The sequence below is a fragment of the Oncorhynchus mykiss genome, chromosome 26 (assembly GCF_057628025.1).
Source record: "Oncorhynchus mykiss isolate SJ-2025 chromosome 26, ASM5762802v1, whole genome shotgun sequence".
Classification (NCBI taxonomy): Eukaryota; Metazoa; Chordata; class Actinopteri; order Salmoniformes; family Salmonidae; genus Oncorhynchus; species Oncorhynchus mykiss.
The window spans coordinates 16,585,483-16,606,749 of NC_143047.1; the positions used below are offsets into that span (position 1 = coordinate 16,585,483).

The 21,267-nt window shown below is 45.2% G+C and overlaps 1 protein-coding gene across 2 annotated transcripts in view; it reads left to right on the forward strand.

Annotated features, from left to right (window-relative positions):
* The window catches only part of LOC110506484 (AT-rich interactive domain-containing protein 3B), a 69,781-nt gene extending 51,321 nt beyond the window's left edge, over nucleotides 1-18,460 (forward strand). Inside the window, exons 5-10 of one of the 2 annotated variants that reach the window (XM_021586126.3) lie at nucleotides 9,702-9,885; nucleotides 11,659-11,912; nucleotides 13,358-13,630; nucleotides 14,286-14,327; nucleotides 14,430-14,522; nucleotides 14,616-18,460. In XM_021586126.3, coding sequence (XP_021441801.3) covers nucleotides 9,702-9,885; nucleotides 11,659-11,912; nucleotides 13,358-13,630; nucleotides 14,286-14,327; nucleotides 14,430-14,522; nucleotides 14,616-14,800 — 1,031 coding nt within the window. In that variant the 3' untranslated portion in view covers nucleotides 14,801-18,460. The remainder of the gene's footprint in view (nucleotides 1-9,701; nucleotides 9,886-11,658; nucleotides 11,913-13,357; nucleotides 13,631-14,285; nucleotides 14,328-14,429; nucleotides 14,523-14,615) is intronic. The other variant, XM_021586127.3, reaches the window with a different exon arrangement.
* The last annotated feature ends 2,807 nt before the right edge of the window (nucleotides 18,461-21,267 follow it).

Sequence of the window (21,267 nt, forward strand, 5' to 3'; positions counted from 1 at the left end):
CCCAGACGATGCCCCCCCCCCCCCCCTCTCGTTTTTACACTGCTGCTACGCACTGTTTATTTTCTATGCATAGTCACTTTACCCCTACCTACATGTAAAAATGAACTCAACTAACCTGTACTAACCCATTGACTCGGTAGCCCCTGTATATAGCCTCGTTGTTATTTTTTTGTTACAATTTTTGTTTTTTACTTTAGTTTATTTAGTAAATAATTTCTTTACTCGATTTTCTTAACTGCATTGATGGTCAAGGGCTTGTAAGGAAGCATTTCACGGTTGTATTCGGTGACAAATAAAATGTGATTTGATTTGATACAGTATAAATGGAAGTCGTCTTCCAGCAGGACAATGACCCCAAACACACTTCAAAAAGCTCCCAGGAAAGACTCAAGACAAAACGCTGGACTGTCCTGTGGCCAGCAACGAGTCTAGATCAAAATCCCTTTGAAGACTTGTGGAGAGATCTGAAAACAGCAGTTGGGAGAAGGCACCCTTCTAATCTGGGAGAACTGGAGCAGTTTGACCAAGAGGAGTGGGCCAAACTACCAGTACAGAGGTGCAGGAAGCTCATCGATGGCTATAGGATGCGCTTGATTGCAGTTATTTTGACCAAAGGCTGTGCTACGAAATATTAAGTCTAGTGTCAATAATTTTGTCAACGTCATTTCTGTTGAATGGATATTTTAGGTTCTGAATTAAAAACAAAGGTTCTGTAATATTAACAGTGAAATAAAGAATTGTGGAGACCAAATACTTGGTTCAATTTCAACTTATTTTTAGGGGAAATTGTGAGTTACTTGAAAAAAGTGCGAGGGTGCTAATATTTCTTGGCCACGGCTGTATATCGCCCAAACATTGTTTAGTGTCGAGTGTACTGTAGTAAGTTGATGTGTCAAGAAACCTGATGCTGGGGGTTTGTTTGGCTATTGGAGTAAGAGGTTATTATAGGGAAATCCTCCGTAGTAAAGATTTAGATTGAAATGCTGTAAGCCGGCCTTGTCTGTGCCATTTAACCAGAACAGTCAGGACTGGGGAGAGGGACAGAAACTGATCTGATGGTGGTTTTGCATCATGAGTAGCCACCACTAGTCAGCTACTTGTTTCCCCCACTCAACCCCAATGGACATGTATTCTTGTTACTCACTCGTCCTTCTATGGACACGTATCCTTGTTTACGCACATCACCACGTTTAACTGCAGCAGCTGTATAGAATTTAAAACTAGCTGTAAATATACACTGACTATACCAAATATAAAAGTCACCTTCCTGAAACCGGTGTGCCTGGTACCTACTACCATACTCTGTTCAAAGGCACTTCAATCTTGTGTCCATTCACCCCCATTCACCCTCTGAATGACACGCATCCATGTCTTAATTGTCTCAAGACTTAAACATTCTTCTTTAACCTCTCCTCCCTTTCATCTACACGGATTGAAGTGGATTTAACAAGTGACATCAATAAGGGATCCTAGCTTTCACCTGGATTCAGCTGGTCAGTCTGTCATGGAAGTGTTTTGTACACTATATATGTCATCTTGTGATCTTTTTCTATTCTATTATTTTACTTAGTATTATTTTATTGTTTCATTCACTTTTTAACCTGTGTTGTTGGAACTCTGAGCTTAAGAATTTCACTGTACCCTGCAATTACATCTGCGACCCTGTGCATGTGACTAATAAACTCTGAATTGATTTGGATTTGTTGAAGGCAGGCTTCTCTTTGAACTACAGTAGCTCCGCCAGCCGGCTCAGCACAGCCAGGCCTATTAGCTAGTGACTGAATCTCGAGGCTGACAGTAGTTGTGCCCTAATCGTCTTAATGTTACCAGGCTGTCGGTCAGTCAGCTGTGTTTACTGAGGGCCGGCCACGTTGGCTTGGCGATGTGTTGGCGGCCAGGGCTGCATAGTGTAGCGGCGTGGGAACAGTAGATGCCCAGCGGGGGACGTGAGGAAGTCCCTAACAGTAACCCAGAGACGGAGTGCTCTGTCCACACCAATTACACCACGAATGGGCTCCAGGGGATCCATGTATGCATTACATTACCACTTTGAGCAGGGCTAACACTCACGCTACAGAGCTCCCCCCCCCCCATACAGGACAGGGAGGTGCGCTGTGCTGTACACACTCACACTTTAGCAGAGCTACAATGGGAACATTCTGTGGCCTGTTTAATAGGGCTTTATTTTCATTTAACAGTTTCTGGAAATGACTTGCCTGAGAGTTTTACCAGCTCTTTCATATGAGCACATCTGTCCATACTATTATAGTAGGTGTTGTGTGAGCAAAATGGTTTCCAACTGAATCCAAACCTGTTGAATCTAACCTCCCCCGCTGGTCTGAGAGGTGGTAAAACGTCAGGCTACTCATATGGTGCACTGATTTAGAAACCATTTATTTGAATTTCATTCTGGTTTCACTACGCTACTAACTCAACCATGAGTGTAGCAACCGTGAGTGTAGCAACACGTTATATAGATGACTAGCTCACAGATTCAGCTCCTTGTGAGAAGTGTGTGAAACATGGCTGTAAAGAACAGTGACTGGAGCCAGAATAGAAATGTGATGGTACTGGAAAATCTCTCCTCTGTCCTCCTCCCTCGTCTCCCCTCACCCCGTTTTCCCTCTCTTCTCCCCTCACCCCCTTTTCCCTCTGTTTATTGTGCTACAGTTACAGCCACTGAAACTTGATAAGACCGTGGGGGATAGGGGCTGAGGGTAGTGCGCAGGGCAGGCGGTAGGGGGAGGGGCTGGATTAAGGGGCCTCCTGTCCCGAAGAGAATGATTAATGAGCCCCTAAAACTGGGGTGCCCCGCCTTTTTGATAGGGGGAACACTGACGGACAGCAGACTAGGGAAAGGCCGCCACGTGTCTGGACTGCAAGAGGGATGAAGGTAACCAACAGACAGAGGAGGAAAGGAGAGAGGGGAGAGGGTGCCACAACTACAGAGGCATCAGAGGGGAAGTGGAGCGAAGGGAGGCATCAGGCCTGCGTGTTTGGAAACAAAGCCACAGTCTTTCATTTCCCCTGGAAATGGGCGATCCGTCACTGGAGCAGACACTGGGGGTGTGTCCCAAACAGCACCCTATTCCCTATAGAGTTTACTGCTTTTGACCCGAGCCCTATGAGCACTACTTTTGACCTGTGCCCTGGTTAAAAGTTCTGTAATATATGGGGAATATGGTGCTATTTGAGACGCAATTTAGGTCTGGGGCTGGTCCAGACAGGCAGGAGCTGGGGATGGGCTGGCAGAGTAGAGTGGGCCCCTGAGGGAGGAAAGGGTGGGAACCGCAGGGCCAACCCCAGCCCAGCGCAGTCAGAGCCACTGCTTTATAATAAATGCCTTATAGAATCTTGACATATGCCAAAAAGGACAAGTATTCTTAGCTGCAGACATTTCTCTCTTTTTTGATCAAAGATGTGGTCAGCGTGTTGATATGTTAGAGGTCTGAGATTGTCTTGGGTAATTTTAAAACCCCGCCCGCCCAAATTACAAAGCTGTATTTAGATGCAGGCTCATCCACAGGCAGACCCTTCTGTCCTCTGTTTTTCCCCACTTCAAAACCAAAGGAAATTGGGGTTTTCCTGATGTTAGCTCGATGGGAATCTACTCCATCCTATTTGTTTTTAGTTTCGGTACCATCAGGGGCCCGCCCTTCTTTTATGTTTTAGTGTCTTTCTTTCTTCCTCTCCCCACCCCCACCTCTTCCTGTCCTTTCCTCAATCAATCTACTTGGTTGTGGGGTGTATTCAGTGATGTAAATGTTGCAGACAGAAACCAAATGAATAGAGCTGTGACGATTCCCTACTCTATTTGACAAGGTTTCAATCTGACCGTTGTAACGTTAATGTAACATTTATATTTCTCTCTCTGTATTTCTCTCTATAGTTCTCTCTTTGTCCATTTCTACATATGTGTCCTGTTCTGTGTGCACTGGAGTTGGGATTCCTCTCCATCGTAATCCAGTGATGGACTGAAATAGTAAACGGCCCCTGAAGGAGATCTTCACCAGCACAATAGCCCTGCACTGACATACAGTATGGTATATATAGTACCGTTACATACGACTCAGTAATGTACTAGTACACGTTGGGTTTTCAAGAGAAACAAGGAATGACAGATGTCTGTACTGTCGGGGGATAAAGGATGTCTCAAAAGAGCCTTAGTGCGTGTTGTACTCATTTACGCACACAGTCAGTGGTACAGTATCGATCCTACACCTTTTTATTGCTTTCTCTAGGTTACAATGTCAGCCCACGCTACTATGGTCCACGTACATAGACTGTTCCATTCCAGCTCAACGTTCCAATCAGCAGTTACCATAGAGAGGGTTTTGTATTGAGTTGTGAGGGGTGCCTGGTTTCCTCTCCTCCAGACCCAATGCTATCCCCAATCCACAGCAGCTGATGCTCCTGTATTGATCATCTCTTGCTGGGCTCCAAATGAGGCTCGCCAGCTGATGGCTTTATCTGTCAATCTGGGTGTCCATTGATTGGGAGCAGTTATCTATGAAATAAAGTGAGGAGTGGGGGGAGCAGAGGTCCACTGAGACCCTGTCGATGGTCCACCTGCCGGTGGAGAGGTTTCTGTCCCCTACCTGCCCTCTAAACTAGCCCTGTTCTAGTTGACCGCCTCTGTGGTCACTGCTCTATTGTTATTTGAGGAGCAGCTGATTTCAGACCTGTCTCACTTGATTACCTCAGACGAGAATGATGACGTTTCATATTTTGACGGGGAGAGCAAACGTAGAAGCACAGTGGAGATCAAAAAGCCGTCTAGTAATGTGCTCATCATGTCAAATTTCATCAAGCCAATTTTTGCTTTAAAAAAATAAATAATTGACAGAGATTTACCCGCCAGTGCAATTTGGCTATTAGACTACTGAAACTGAATACAAATGTAAAAGTGTAGGCTATGGTTTGATCTCCGGTTGAGATTGAGGGATTTGAGATCAAGACTAGATCTCTTCCGTCTACCGGGCCATGTTTACCTCTTTATCTGATGCACTCTTGATTATAGTCCAGTCAGCCAGTAGTCCAAGCCAGACCCCGCTTGGCCTCGAGGGACCAAAGGGATTTGGGTTACAGTCTCATTTTTCACGCTATCCACATTCCGCCCTTTCAATCCCCCTCCCCCAATTCACCAGGTGACCCATCTTTGTGACCCATCTTTATGACCCGAGAGGAGGGAGTCAGGTTTCTCTCTCTCTTGCTCCTTCTCTCACCCCTTTATCGCTGATCTTCTTACTGAACTAATTGTTCCCAAAGAGAGAGAGATTACCGTCCCCATTTTGGACTGCAGCCAGATCACGGTCTACTCCGTGAGTTGTTACTGTTGTTCTTTTATCATTGACGAGACTTGATGTATCAAAGGATTTGTCCTATAAATAAAAAAGGCTCTCGTTCCCAGGCCTCAATATAGTGATTTACATGTTGTGTACTGAGTTTAACATATAATGGAAGGTCTCTTTGTAATTTACTCCTCAAATGTTTGTTGTGGGGTTTATTTTTCATGGTTTGTCATGAGACACTACCCCCCCCCCCCCCCCCCCTCCCCTCCCCTCCCAGCTGTGCTTTTATATCCCTGCCTGCCTGGTGTTATTGGCCTCCTACATATATAGGGGGTGATCTTAACTCTCGCTATAGATAGGAGGGCTGGTTGGATGCTGTGTGTCCACATACGTGTTCCGTACCACTTGATCTGAATTGGTCAGTCATGTGATGCATATGAATGGCTCTCCCCAGACTAAAGATAGCTGAAGAATTCCATACCGTCGTTGGACTTTACCTTCTATGTCCCTCGGCCCGGCATTAAAAATCAAACCAACGCTGCTCCAGCAGCAGCATAGCAGGCCCTGACAATACCAGGCTCGACATATGAACATGTAAACCAAATGGCCTTGGGTCCCTGGGTAAACTAAACATCCAGCAGGAGCAGTAAGGGCTGCTTGTGGACTGTAGTGGGTCGGAGACAGAGAGGCAGAACAGTGGTGGGGAGCTGCAGGCCCTTGTTTGGTCTAATCTTGGATATTGCTGGTGGTGGGTTGGGATCCAAAGGGGTTTGGGGGGAGGGTGATCATCTGAAAGGACTCAGACACTGACATGAGGCAGAGGCCATTTGTGTTTTGGCTGACACCTTTTTTTATAGCAGTAATCCAGGCTTTATCCAGCTGGCTGTCCCATCCACCTCATCCGCTCCTTCCCTCTCTCAGAGCATGGGGGGGTCCACAGAAAGCAATATATCCTTTAGATAATGATGGGCTTATAAATGTGCTCCTGCCTGTCCTTGTCTCTCTCTCACCTCTCTCCATCCTCTCTTTCCTTCCTCTTTTCCTCCTCCCTCACTTCCGAAGAGGTGGAGCAGGGTGGTAGTGAAACCCCACACCTCGTGGCAGCACATTCTGTAAAAAATGCATTTCCTGTCTCTTCTCCCCAGCCCCTGTCAGCTGGAGTGCCAGTAATGTGAAATCAGCTATATATAATTTATTTATTATAGAACTCTTTAATGCAGACAACTGTTTTACAAAATAATTGGTCAGGGATCATCCTGTAATGACCTTGTTTTTTATCTCACGGAGATGGAACGCATCCTTGGAACTGTAGGGAGCAGTGTGGATGGTGAAGGGGGTTAAACCTATCATGTGACGAGGTGATGCTTCAACACCAGTCTCATTGGTGTGTTTTTTCAATCCTGGAACTGTGACTCAATGATTTGACTGGTTCAGACTGCAGTAGGCTGGTCTCAGTCTCTCTTTCGGTCTTGTTCTCTATCCAGCATAATGTCTTCTAAGCTGGACTGTGCTCACTACTGAAAATAATACCTCAATTACTGTACTGTAACTCCCTCCACCTGGGGGCCTTTCTCTGTTGGGCCCTGGCCCTGTATGAACACTGGAAGTACCGCGACTGGAGGAAGGAGTTAGGGAGTGGCTCAGGGAGCCTTCACCACCACAGCACTTCCCACCACCATGACCCCTGACCTCCACAGCCATTAATCACTTGCCTCCTGATGGCCCTGTCCCAGGGGGAAAATCAGTCCAGGGCAAAGGACGATGGGAGGTGAAGCCTGTAGCCAATTACAAATTGTTTCGGTGCTGCTGTGGACAAATCCCTGCTGCCCTTTGAGGGAAAGCAGCCAATAGTGGCCAACATTAACGCTAGCTTGAGCTAATGCTTCAGCTGTTCTGTGGCCTGCTATCATGGCTACTCTGCTCTGCTACTCATTTCTACATCGACTGACTCGGGGGTTGGGTTTCCCAGATTAAACATGAGGTGTTTAAAGTGATTGTGCCCACAGGCCTAAAAGAGCTGGAGCAGATGTTTCTCACCAAAGACTGGTGGGTTGTTAGTTCTCACTAATGTTTCTCTATCTCCTCCAGCCCAGCTGAAGGGGCTTTGGTTAATTACGTCATTTAATCATATTCGTAAATGGGTTGTTGCAGTTTGTTCACATTTCAGCTGATCCTGTTGAAACGTGTTCATTTGATTCTGTACCGTTAGGTTTATTGCACCGTTAGGTTTATTGTAGTGTTTTTTTGTTTACAAATTCAGAGTATAAATCTATTGTCTAAATTCAAAATACTGATTCGCTTCTTTCTATACATCGCTTCCTGATGGTCCTCTTCCTGACATTGATATTACTCTCCTGGAATGGAATAGAGGCATTGATGTGAATTAAAGCCTAAATGCTGGGTTGTCAGTGCAGGTCAGGTCTATTGTGCTTATCTGTTCTGGCCTCATTGTCCAGGGGGACATACGGCTGGCTGTGTATGAAAACGGCTTCCTGCTGACCTGCACTTTAATTCAGACATCAATAACCCCTGGCCAACCTTTGACCCCTGCAGTTGTACTAATTGTTTGATGCAGGATTGATGTCCTTGCAGCGCTGCATTAAATAACTGTGGCCTGACCAGGGCTCAGGCTGCCTTTTTACACCACATTCCTGCTGCTTTTGATAGGCTGTATGTTCTGGAAGCGCAGGGCTACTGGCTCCTGATCTATCTACCCTCTACCCGGCCTCTCTCCCTCTCTCTGTCTCTCTCTGTCTCTGTCTCTGTGTCTCTCTGTGTCTGTCTCTCTGTGTCTCTGTGTCTCTCTCTCTGTTCTCTCTTTGTGCTGGGCTGTGTGGTGGCTGGTGGTAGTGACACTATGCTCTCTGTGCTAATCAAACATCCTGCCTGATGTCATCTCATCCACCACACAGAGAGACAGGACTCCGGACACATTACTGGCTGTTGGCACTTCCTTAATCTTACAGGAAACTGATATTATGTCATAGCGGCCATGTACAATCTGTAGTTAATTGTATGTTTTGTGTACATTGTACCCTAGTTTTGTGAAATGTCTTTCTCCTTTCAGATTTGTTTTATTTATTATTACTACTACTACTACTCCAACTACTACTACTGTACTATTCCACAGAATGTGGAATTCCGGGAAAAGCTGAGACTTCCCACTGTCTTGTAGGAATAGGGGATTTTGATTTCCTAGCTTAGCTAGCTGTAGTTACCGCTGGCTTTGCTGATGGTCTACTGTATATAGGCTTTAGTCGTAAGGGTCTGCAGTGTTTTCTAACACACGTTCCTCTCTGACATGAGATGAGAGGTAATGCCTCTACAACTACACCCCGCCTCAGAGTTAGCTAGCAACACTTACACAAGCTAGCCCATGTGTCCTCCAGTCAGAGCCAATGATTCTAATGGTTTAATTAAAGACAACCTGTGCCTCGGAGGACTGGACTGACTGTCTGCTGCTAACTTGAGACATTGAATCAGGACCAGGGCTTATCTCCTCTCCTGGCCTGATCACATTGCTATTTAAAAAAAACATTAATGGGTCTTATTCCAGGTTAGAGCTGCTAGCAGCCTGCGGAGGCTTGGATGATTGGCTGCTATTAACCACCGTGCCACAAAGCTGGCCTGGCTTCAGGCTGTCTGTCCTCTCTGCCCAGCAGCCACTCAGCACCAGGCCCCAGGCAGCACTGGCACAACAGCTAACAGCCGAGGGGTGTGGATTTACTCTCCACAATCCTCTAAATAAGCTTCATTATACCGGGCTAACCATGCCTCCCCCACGAGCCACCCCACCCCACCCCACCCCGCCCAAGGATTAGCAGACCTGCAACCCCTATCGGGGCTGGAGAGTAGCACTTTTTTTGATGCTGGTGCATACTAGGCCAGGGCAATGGCTACACCTCCCCGCCCCTCCCTCCCTCCCGACACACACACTTTCTACACGCTTTACTGCAGATAAGCTGTTAACCAGATTAATGCATCTGTATCAAAAGTCTGGAGCAGGTTCACTTTGTTGTTTGCAAATCCCTCTTTCCAGGTCAAGCTGTTTTTGCCTTAACCTGGCTAATAGGTTCTCTTTGTCATTTTATACCGATGTGTTTACATTTCCCAGTCTAATTCAACCGGCTCTCTGAGTTATGGGCCTCTGTCACCGAGGGCAGTAACGATATCACCTGTCTATTTGTTTCAGCAAACCATGGGGGGTGAAAATGTACTTTCATTAACTGTTCGAAGCATGTTACAGTGCTATGACAATATAGAGTTTTAAAAAAAAATAACAGTTTAGGTTGTTTTCAGGTTGTTAAAACGTGCAACAAGCCTCCTCACCCACACCATTCCAGCTCCTTCAGCAATGTAACGTCAACAGGATACTTGGATCCATATTGATGCGTGTGGTTCTACCTTCAGGGACTCCAGTGAACCGCATCCCCATCATGGCCAAGCAGGTTCTGGACCTGTACATGCTTTACAAGCTGGTGACAGAGAAGGGCGGCCTGGTGGAGGTCATCAACAAGAAGATCTGGAGAGAGATCACCAAGGGCCTCAGCCTGCCCACCTCTATCACCTCTGCTGCCTTCACCCTCCGCACACAGTAAGTCTCTCTCTCTCTACCCCATTCTGCTTAGTCGTGTGTCCCTATGATCTGTGTCTCTTTCTATGACGTCTATGTGTGTCTGTTTGCATGTGTCCATTCATCCTGACCGTGTGTGTGTGTGTGTGTGTGTGTGTGTGTGTGTGTACATCCCTCTTAACTACTCACCTTCTCTCTCGCTGCATTCCATCCTCCAGCCATTACATCACACGTGTGAGGAGCCCATTGATCCAGTAGATTTTGTGATGTGATTTGGGTCAGAGTTCACAGCAATTGAGGTGGGCTTTCACTGAGGGGCGAGCGCTCTGCGCTCTGTAAGCCCCTGTGTAAGGGCTTTAGCTCTCTATACTACTGCCTGTATACCAGAGAGCCTTAATGAGCCTTTTATGTATTTTTAATGCTAGCCTACTCAGCCTGCCTGTTCTCTCCAGCAGCAACGGTCCACTGGTCTTATCTAATGGATAGTGCTCTTCACTCCGTATTGATCCTCAGTGTTCTCTCTCTCTCTATTATGCTCTTCACTTTTATACATTTTTATGGGGTGGAAAAATACCCATGCTACTGCTGCTACTGCACGCTCACAGGCTGCTACATACCATGGTCTCTGTTAGGTAACACTTTGACCTCTCTCTGCCACTGCATCTACACTACCTGGACAAAAGTATGTGGACACCTGCTCGTCGAACATCTCATTCCAAAGTCATGAGCATTAAAATGGAGTTGGTCCCCGCCCTCCACTCTTCTGGGAAGGCTTTCCAGTAGATGTTGGAACATTGCTGCGGGGACTTGCTTCCATTCAGCTACGAGCATTAGTGAGTTCGGGCACTGATGTTGGACGATTAGGCCTGGCTTGCTGTCGGCGTTCGAATTCATCCCAGAGGTGTTCGATGGAGTTGAGGTCAGGTCTCTGTGCAGGCCAGTCAAGATCTTCCACACTGATCTTGACAAACCATTTATGTTTTGTGCACAGGGGGATTGTCATGTTGGAACAGGAAAGGGCCTTCCCCAACTGTTGGAAGCACAGAATTGTCTAGATTGTCATTGTATGCTGTAGCGTTAAGATTTCAGACTGCCAGATGGTGACGCGTGATTCATCACACCAGAGAACACGTTTCCACTGCTCCAGAGTCCATTGGCGGCGAGCTTTACACCACTCCAGCCAATTCTTGGCTTTTCTCATGGTGATCTTAGGCTTGGGTGCGGCTGCTTGGCTATGGAAATCGGTTTAATGAAGCTCCCAACGTTCTTGTGATGACGTTGCTTCCAAAGGCATTTTGCAACTTGGTAGTGAATGTTGCAACCCCACTACGTGCTTCTCACCGGACTCTTTCTGTGAGCTTGTGTGGCCTGCCACTTCGTGGCCGAGCCGTTGTTGCTCCTAGACGTTTCCACTTCACAATAACAGCACTTTCAGTTGACCGGGGCAGCTCTAACAGGGCAAAAATTTGGCGAACTGACTTGTTGGAAAGGTGGCATCCTATGACGGTGCCACGTTGAAAGTCACTGAGCTCTTCAGTAAGGCCATTCTACTGCCAATGTTTGTCTATAGAGATTGTGTGGCTGTGTGCTAGATTTTATAGACCTGTCAGCCACGGGTGTGGCTGAAAGGGCCAAATCCACTAACTTGAAGGGGTGTCCACATACGTTTGCATATATAATGTGTGTGTGTGTGTACTCTGATCTGAAGACCCATGTATTCACGCATGACTGTAAGTCGTTTTGGTCTGCTAAATTGCATATCTTATCTTATATCTTAATGTTTGTCTCATTCAGGTACATGAAGTACCTGTATCCCTTTGAGTGTGAGAGGAAAGGTCTAAGTTCGCCAGGCGAGCTTCAGGCGGCCATCGACAGTAACCGCCGGGAGGGCCGTCGCCCCAGCTACAGCAGCAGCCTCTTCCGCTTCTCTCCCAGCACAGCCCCTCACATCCTCTCCCCTCCCAAGATGCACCTGTCTGCACTGGGTGCCGGAGCCGCTGGGAGCCTCAACGGCCTGCTGGCGTCACCCGTCCACTCTCTCAAAAAAGGTGAGCATTAAAGGATCAGCAACTTCTCAATAAAAAACTGGAAATAAAGGGTTAAGATTGGAAAATAAATAATGAATTCAAATAAATACTGGAATTTATAACCTAAACACACAGTAGGCATCTTGACAAAAGGAAAAGTAAGACCATGCTCTCTATTGAGTTCAAATAAGATAGAAGTGAGAGTTGTGCTCCGGGTTTGCGCATCGGACTGATCGGAGCGCAACCCTCAACAAATATCCATAGTGCCTTAGCGCTCTCTGTCGCAATGGTTAGGAACTACAGGATCATTTTCTTTCACTGTCTGGATAGGATTAGACACCACAGCCTACAGACTGTAGAGAGTCAGACATTATGTACAGTACAGGTATTACAAGAAGAAATGCTCTGATTTCTTAATGGCCATTTACCGAAGTATTTTGTACTTTACACACTTTACACTCATTGGCAGGCTTTGTGTTATGTAAAATCTGCAGCACAGGAGGTTGGTGACCCCTTAATTGGGGAGGACGGGCTCGTGGAAATGGCTGGAGCGGAATAAGTGGAATGGTATCAAATACATCAAACACATGGTTTCCACCACCCAAGTGGCGCAGCGGTCTAAGGCACTACGGACCTGGGTTCGATCCCAGGCTGTGTCACAGCCGGCAGTGACTGGGAGACCCATGAGCCGGCAAATTGGTGCGCCTGGCAGTCAAGAAGCAGTGCGGCTTGGCAGGGTTGTGTTTCGGAGGACGCATGGCTCTCGGCCTTCGCCTCTCCTGAGTCCATACGGGAGTTGCAGCGATGGGACAAGACTGTAGTTACCAATTGGAGACCACGATATTGGGAAGAAAAAGGGGTAAAAGTACAGAACACATGGTTTCCATGTGTTTGATGCCATTCCATTCATTCCAGCCATTATTATGAGCCGTCCTCCCCTCAGCAGCCTCCACTGTTCTCCAGTGTGTATTGTACTGTAGATTGTGTGACGATCAATGTGCTATGCACTCCCTTTGTGATCAAAGCGTCTGTGTGTGACTGAGGGTTTGACCCTGGGCTGTTCACTGTCTCTTAACCATTTACTACTGATTAATAACATGTTTCCCACAGACAGCAGGACACTTTACGGCCAGCCTGGATTACAGCTGTCTGTCCTCATCAATAGGATCTGGCTGGATCACTACCGTTACCTGTTTTTCTTATCTGATCTTACCTTTGATGTTATTGGAATGCTGCTCAGTTACAGAAAATACTGCCCACATAATTGCTGTGGTTTTTTTCCCCTTTCTCTAAAAGAGGTAGTTATTGTTTCAACAGATCTCCCTCCCTTTCTTTGGCCTCATTTTACCACGTTAAATTGTCATTTTATCAAATATTTTCTTCATATTTTACAATACTGAAATTATTCTCATTTTTGTTTCCATGAGAGTAACATATCCTACCTCTCCTACCCTGCCTCTCTTTAGAAGAGGTCACCCCCTCCTTGATGGCAGCGGCTCGTGGTACCTCCATGTCCCTGTCGCTGGGGCAGCAGCAGGTGTCAGGGCTGGCCCGGGCTGCCACTCTGGAGCAGCTGAGGGAGAAGCTGGAGACTGGCGAGGGCCCTGAGAGGAAGATGGCACGCCTGGCAGAGGAGCAGCAGCAGCGTCTGATGCAGCAGGCCTTCCAACACAACCTGCTTGCCATGGCCTCCCAGGTCCCCATGAACCTGCGCCTGGGCAACAGCACCACCGCTAGAGGTACGTGCCCAGGCTGACTCCCCCTGGGCACTCTATACAGTTACATGTGATAGTCAGTTTGTATCCGACACATGCAGTACATTCCATACGTTTTCAAGATTGGAGTAATTGCCTGATATGCACTAGTAATCATTTTCTCAAGGAAGCGCATACATTTAAGTACACTAGTGATGTACACTGAAGCTCCCTCAATGCCTGACTCTCTGAGCACCATGAGAAAACGCACAGCCTACACCAGATTCCCTCCGCTCCCCCGTGAGATAGAGGAGGATGACATTTAGAAGCCATTATAAAGGCAACGCAGCGGTCACTGCACAACAGAGATAAAGGCTTTCAGCCCACTCTGCTAGCTGACTCACTGACCTGTGTCTCTTCAGCTCAGCCTCTGGCTGTTTGTATATACGTCATAACACATGCTTTGTTTGGTGCCTTAATGTTATCACATGCTGGTTATTCCCCATGTCTCTCTCTCACACACACACACACACACACACACAGTAGAGGTTCAGCCTGTATGGGTGTTGAATGTGTGTGTGCGAGTACAATCAACACATTATGACTGCTACACAAGAAAAGCTTTGAGAGGGGAAGTGCAGAATGTTTTCCTGGGTTTTCCTGGGGTCACTGTGACATGATTGTGTTTCTCTCTCCTCAGTGGGTTATGCAGATGTATGCTGCAAGACACCCACAAGGAAATGTTCGTGACACCCAATTCTCACTTACTGCATGCTATTGTACAGTACCTGATTCTGCTTTCTGACCACACTGGTTTACACTTCCTCTTTCTCGTTCTTTCCAGATGAGAAGCAGCAGGACATGGCTCTGAGCATCTCCACCAATGGATCTGCTAGCATCAGTGTGTCTGTGGAGGTCAACGGCACACTCTATTCAGGTGTGTGTGCGCGTGCGTGCGTGTAAGAAATACACAGATTTGGTTGTGTTGTTTATCTTGCTGTAATATTCTGTTTGTCCTTCTGTCCTGTAGGAACCCTGTTTGCACAGAAGTCAGGCGCACCAGGGACTAGCGTGTCCACTGCAGTAACAGTGCCCCCTGCTGGACCCAGTGCTGGGTTTGGGTTCACCACCTCTGCCCACAGCCACAGTCCCAGCTCTTCCTCTTCTTCCAAGGGGCCTTGCTCAGCCGAGCCCTCCACCAGTGGCTCCCCTTAGCTCAGGCCGCCCTACAACCCACTCTCTAGGCTTTTCATCAACACCGAGGCCTAGCATGAATACAGTACATTGATAAATCGATAAGAAAAAAAGAAACTGGTGCACAACAAATACCTCATTGCTCCTGTCAACCTTGGCTACCCGTTTATGAATACACAATTCACACACCCAATTACATCTCAAGAGAACATGAACACACACACACACCTATGCATTCTACACACATGTACACATACACACATGCATTTCACAGACACCCAGCACACAGACACTCTTGTCCCAAACACATGCTAAACACAATCAGAGCTCAGCCAAAACCCACTGACAGGTGTTCACAACTGAACTTGAAGAGTTTTATTTTGTTTGTTTGTTGGCTTTTTGTTTTTTTGATTTTAGTTTTTTCGAATTAATATTATTATTATTATTATTATTATTAATACTATTTTTTTAGTTATCTTTTCACATACCTCAAATCAAGTAACCTGCAGTGGTATCTTTACCTCAGGAGCTGTAGTATACTTCACCTGAATTAACTTTATTTTTGTATCCTTTTTGATCTTGTTGAAATCAGGGGAATTTCTGGGAATTTCACAACGGAACCTCACTCACCTCAGCACACCTCCTACGCATTCATACAGTAACCCTATCACAACGCTCGAGTTGCCATGACGACGGGCCGTAGCCTTTTTGCTTCTGAGTGCACTACTTTATTGATCCTACAGATCGCCATGTAATACCTCATATACTGTAGTCACTCCCACAATCAATACCAGGGAGTCACCCCCTCATTCAGCCTATTTGGAATGATGTACTTAATCTTCAATCTAACACAAGAAACGGATGGGCAATGTGTCTAAAGGGCTTTGAGGATCAGAATTAGCTTTGGATATTTTTTCACGCACGGTATGAGGTCATAAGAACTGACTGATCCGTCTATCTATCTGTTTAGGACTAGCAAGCCCCAAGCTCACCACCCCGGATCTATCTAATAATCAGAAAGGTAGTGAAGGTGTTCTAGTCCCTGCTCTGGGATCAGTGTGTGTCCCTAGTTCAATTCAACAGAGAGGAGAGACAAATCACCCATCAATGGTTTTCCTTCAACACTGGCAGACCAGACCTGAAGTGTTCTAACCACAGACCTTTGCAAACCTCATTCACCTCTCCGTGTGGGAGAGGGCCCTTTCTCAGGAAGCATAGTGAAGTCTCTTATTATGGACTCGCTTTGTCATTTAAAAAAGGATTCCACCGAAATAATGCGCAAGTCTAACAGACTGTCTTCAAAGAATACCTCAGACTCTCTAGAAGGAGACGTACACTACATACCTCATTGCTGCAAAGCCAGCGTGACTTGTCCTGGTGGTTTGAGTCCCTGCGACGAGCAACGGTCCACAGGAGTGGACTCCTCCCGAATGCTGGACTACATACGTAGACTTGACTACTGGGTTTTCTTGGGGACACATTATTATACCAAGCTGAACTGGGATGGGCTTGCTCTCCAGTTTTCTCTGTATTTGTTTGGTTTACTTCATACTGCATTTTATGAGACAAAACCTATTTAAGAGTATTGCTCTGCATGTGTACAATCAGGTGGCCAGTATTTTACACCGTAATCCTCTGCTGTGTGGTAGCCTTTGGCCGTTGCACAGCTGAATACCAAAGACTAGCCCTGTCTCCTGCCCAGGCTGTTATGGGCTAGCTGCTGTGGGTTAGCTGAATAGGCTAGCTGAACCACTATGTAGGATACAGTGGAGTAAAGAATGAGTTCTATGCTAGCCCATCTTCTATAGTCCATACTGTTAAAGTTGTCAGCTCTGGTCTGTTGTTGCTTTCCTTAGCTTCTTAATCAGACATTTGCCTACCTGTGATTGAGTCTTGGGCCCGGTATGGTTCTGCCTGGCATGGGCACCCATCACCTGACACACCAGGGATATACCTCAGTGAGTTATGCTGCAGTGAACAGTGCATGACACACAAGGCCCCTTGGCCTAATCTCTACATTGAATAAGACAGAAAGGGTAGCTGTTTTGACAACTGGTTTCTGTCTCAATTCAAAGTTCAGGCCTCCCAAATTTCTCAGACACATCCACAGTTACAGTATTTCCATTCTCAAACTGTTCAGGTAATTACTCTGCATTTTTAATAGAACGTGATTTGAATGAAATTAATTTCTAGCATTATCTGTGAGGCATTTAACTGTTTCTAAACCTTTCACCCCTGATCTCCTGTAATCTCTGAGGTGGGCAGCCTTGTTGCTTTTAGTAAGCTGTGTTTTAGCTGTTATTTGTTGGCTTTTTGCGGTGCAGACCACAGACCAGGATTACAGGACCACCACAACACATATACAATGACTAAAGAGACACCTGCAATCGTGATGAAATAGTATGTCCACATTTAATAAAGGTGAAAGATGTAGTTGCTGCCTTAAAATCAGCTGTGAGAGAACAGTGAACCTTTCAGGACTCTGCTAGGAATGACTGTTTTATCTTCAAGCTTAATCCTTTGAAGAATAAACTATTTCCATGATCTTTATGAATGAAGTCAGGCATTAAGGCATTCATAAATCATGTTATTGGTTTCAAAACCAAGGTATGCTATTTATTTGTGTCGATTTTTCTTCTTCTGATGGACCGAATTAGCTTGATCACTTAGGTGGTGTCACAAAAACCCTTTTTCGTTTCTCTCGTTTTAGAAACGGACATTTCTGTTTTTTTCCAATCAGTCTAGTCAATGACTGTCTGACAGTGTATCCTTACAGCCTTTGCATGAGAGAGGGGGAGTGTGTGTATGAGTGTGAGAGCAAGTTCAGAATATGGTAGAGGAGGGTGTGTAACAACCATGTAATGCCATGTAGGAGACTGCAGGTGGTGCTGTTCTCTAAAACCACACCATGACAAGGGTGGGAAACCAGTTAGAACCACATTTACTGGGAATTCAGTTTACAGCTCAGGCTTATGTGGGCTACAATTGTTGGTGTGTGTGTGTGAGAGAGCTCTTGAAGACCCCCTACCTCTTACCTCAGGGCATTGGGCTGCTGTCATTGTTGCATTTGATATTGAAGTTATGCAATTGGCATGTATACTGAGGGACACATCCAAATCTTGGACGACCCAAAATCTGTCTCTACTGACTTGCTAAATGCTATTTTAGACTGGTTCGGTTTTTGTCGCTTTTTGATTTTTGTCATCAGTTGCAGGCAAGGTCACATCACTCAAAAAACTGTGAAGTTGAAAGTCTGCAGAACCTTGTCCCTGGATGGTTTGGATTTTATTAGATTTTTTATTATTTAAATCTAACCTGATCTGTGTAATACAAGTGCATATGTAAGTGGTTATTGAATACCTCATTTATCAATTCTATGTTGTTTTTGGCTTGTACAATGCTCCGTACATAAATCTGTGAGGTTTGTGCATATTTTTGTACTGTTATTATTATTATTATTATTATGGACATGGTAATGATATTATAGTTTTCTCTTTTGATTAAAACAAAATTGGGACAACGTAAATGCTTGTAAAACTGGTTTGTGCTGATTGTATTTAAAAGAGGAGCACTTTTCCAAAGTGATTTTGACATTCAGTTTTGTTCACATTAGTAATATAAAGATATGGTTCTCAGGGCTTTAAACTTGTATGTCATGATAAAGTTTTACTTTATATCTTATCTGTGTGTGTGGTTTTTGTGAAGTGTGGCTTGAATTTCCTTCCACTTGCCAGTTGGTCAGCGCTTGCTCGCAGTACACGTACTGGTAATCCGTCTGGCCCTGTGGCCTTGTGAATGTTGATCTGTTTAAAGGTCTTACTTACATCGGCTGCGGAGAGCGTGATCACACAGTCTTCCGGAACAGCTGGTACTCTCATGCATGTTTCAGAGTTATTTTCCTTGAAGCGAGCATATAAGTAGTTTAGCTTGTCTGGTAGGCTCGAGTCACTCAGCAGCTCTCGGCTGTGCTTCCCTTTGTAGTCTGTAATGGTTTGTAAGTCCTGCCACATCCGACGAGCGTCAGAGCCGGTCTTCGATTCAATCTTAGTCCTGTATTGATGCTTTGCCTGTTTGATGGTTCGTCGGAGTGCATAGCGGGATTTCTTACAAGCTTCCGGGTTAGAGTCCCACTCCTTAAAAGAGGCAGCTTTAGCTCAGTGCGGATGCTGCCTGTAATCCATGGCTTCTGGTTGGGGTATGTATGTACTGTGCAATTGCCTGTGTGAGAGATGATAAAATTCCTAAGAAATCTCCACGTGTCATTACGAAAAGAAACTGGAAGCGGTTTGATATTCAAGGTTTTTTACATGATGTATCAATCATTGAATGGAATAGACTGGAATTAATCCCTGATGTTCAACTAGCCTTTTCTTACTTCCACAACGCATTCCAGGATGTATGCAATAGGCATGCCTCTTTTTTTTAAATTAATGATTAAGGGCAGAGAGAACCCTTGGTTTACTAAGGAACTTACAAAAATCATAAGGGAACGAAATGCTATGTGGGCTAAAGCAAGAGGGACTGGTTTGGCAGATGATTGGATGGCTTTTAAACGTCTTCAAAATATGGGTGTGGCTATGGTCCGTAAATTGAAAGCAGACCACTACCTGAAATCTACTTCACATAATTTAAATAATCCATCCAAATTCTGGCAAGTAGTGAAAGGTTTGGAGTGCTAAAAAGATACACAGCTTCCCAAACAATTCTTGTTAGACACACAGATTGTAAGTAACTGAGAGAACCTCTGTTCTGAAAGCCTTGAATCAGCATTTTTTAGATGCAGGCAGTTTATTTGAAAAGGTCAAAGGTATAAGTGAGCCCCCTATGAATTTACCTGACACCCCTGTGCACTCCTTCACCAGGTTCTCCTTTTCATCCTTCTTTGTTTCAGAAGTGTGTCGAGCCCTGAAAGAAATTGATGGAAAGAAATTCCTTGGCCCTGATGAACTAGACCCCCGCTTCCTGCACCTAGCTGCAGACATCATTGCTCCCCCTTAACATGTATTTTTAACCTCACGCTTGATGTTAAGGAAATCCCCAAGTTATGGAAATATATATGCTTTTGTATTGCCTCTCCTGAAAGGTGGAGATCCTTCGCTACTGGACAACTATCGACTCATATCAAAATTGTCTGTACTGCCTAAGGTACTGGAGTCCTTAGTAGGCAGCTAAAGGCCTACTTCCAAGAAAACAACGTCTTAAATGGAATGCAATCAGGTTTTAGGTCTGGACACAGCACTTTCAGCAACATTGAAGGTTTTAAATGACATCCATTGTGCTCTTGATAAGATGTTACATTGTGTATCTGTCTTCATTGATTTGTCGAAGGCTTTTGACACCGTGGACCATGCTGTGTTAGTGCAAAGGTTAAAATGTTGTGGAGTTACTGGTCATGCTCTAGATTGGTTTATAAATTACCTATCAAATCGTACACAATGTGTAATGGCGGATGGTTGTAAATCTGAGTCCATAGACGTGTGCTCAGGTGTTCCGCAAGGTTATGTTATGGGTCCACTGTTGTTAATGTTGTATATCAACAACATTGGGGGATCTTATTGAAACAGCAGATGTTCATTTTTATGCAGATGATACTGTTCTTTATTCAAGTGGTAGTAGTTTATCTTTAGCTTTTGAAAATGCCCAAAGAGCATTTAACATCATACCACATAATCTGAATGATTTAAAGCTGGTTCTAAATTCGTGTAAAACAAAATGCGTGGTATATTCAAATGTCAGGCATGTTACTAATCAAATCATTGCTACGTTGGCTGGACATACTATAGAGTAAGTTAAAGTGTACAAATGTTTGGGTGTGTGGTTTGATGATAAACTGAGCTTGACTGTGCATGTAGAGAACTTTATAAGGAAGCTCAGACTGAGAATAGGTTTTTATTACTGGCATAAGGCTTGTTTTTCTTTTGAGGCCAGGAAGGAGCTGGTACGATGTACATTACTGGCGGTTTTAGATTTTAGTGATGTTATATATACTGGTCAAAAAAATAAAGGGAACACGAAAATAACACATCCTAGATCTGAATGAATTAAATATTCTTATTAAATATTTTTTTCTTTACATAGTTGAATGTGCTGACAACAAAATCACACAAAAATTATCAATGGAAATCAAATTTATCAACCCATGGAGGTCTGGATTTGGAGTCACACTCAAAATTAAAGTGGGAAACCACACTACAGGCTGATCCAACTTTGATGTAATGTCCTTAAAACAAGTCAAAATGAGGCTCAGTAGTGTGTGTGGCCTCCACGTGCCTGTATGACCTCCCTACAACGCCTGGGCATGCTCCTGATGAGGTGGCGGATGGTCTCCTGAGGGATCTCTTCCCAGACCTGGACTAAAGCATCCGCCAACTCCTGGACAGTCTGTGGTGCAACGTGGCGTTGGTGGATGGAGCGAGACATGATGTCCCAGATGTGCTCAATTGGATTCAGGTCTGGGGAACGGGCGGGCCAGTCCATAGCATCAATGC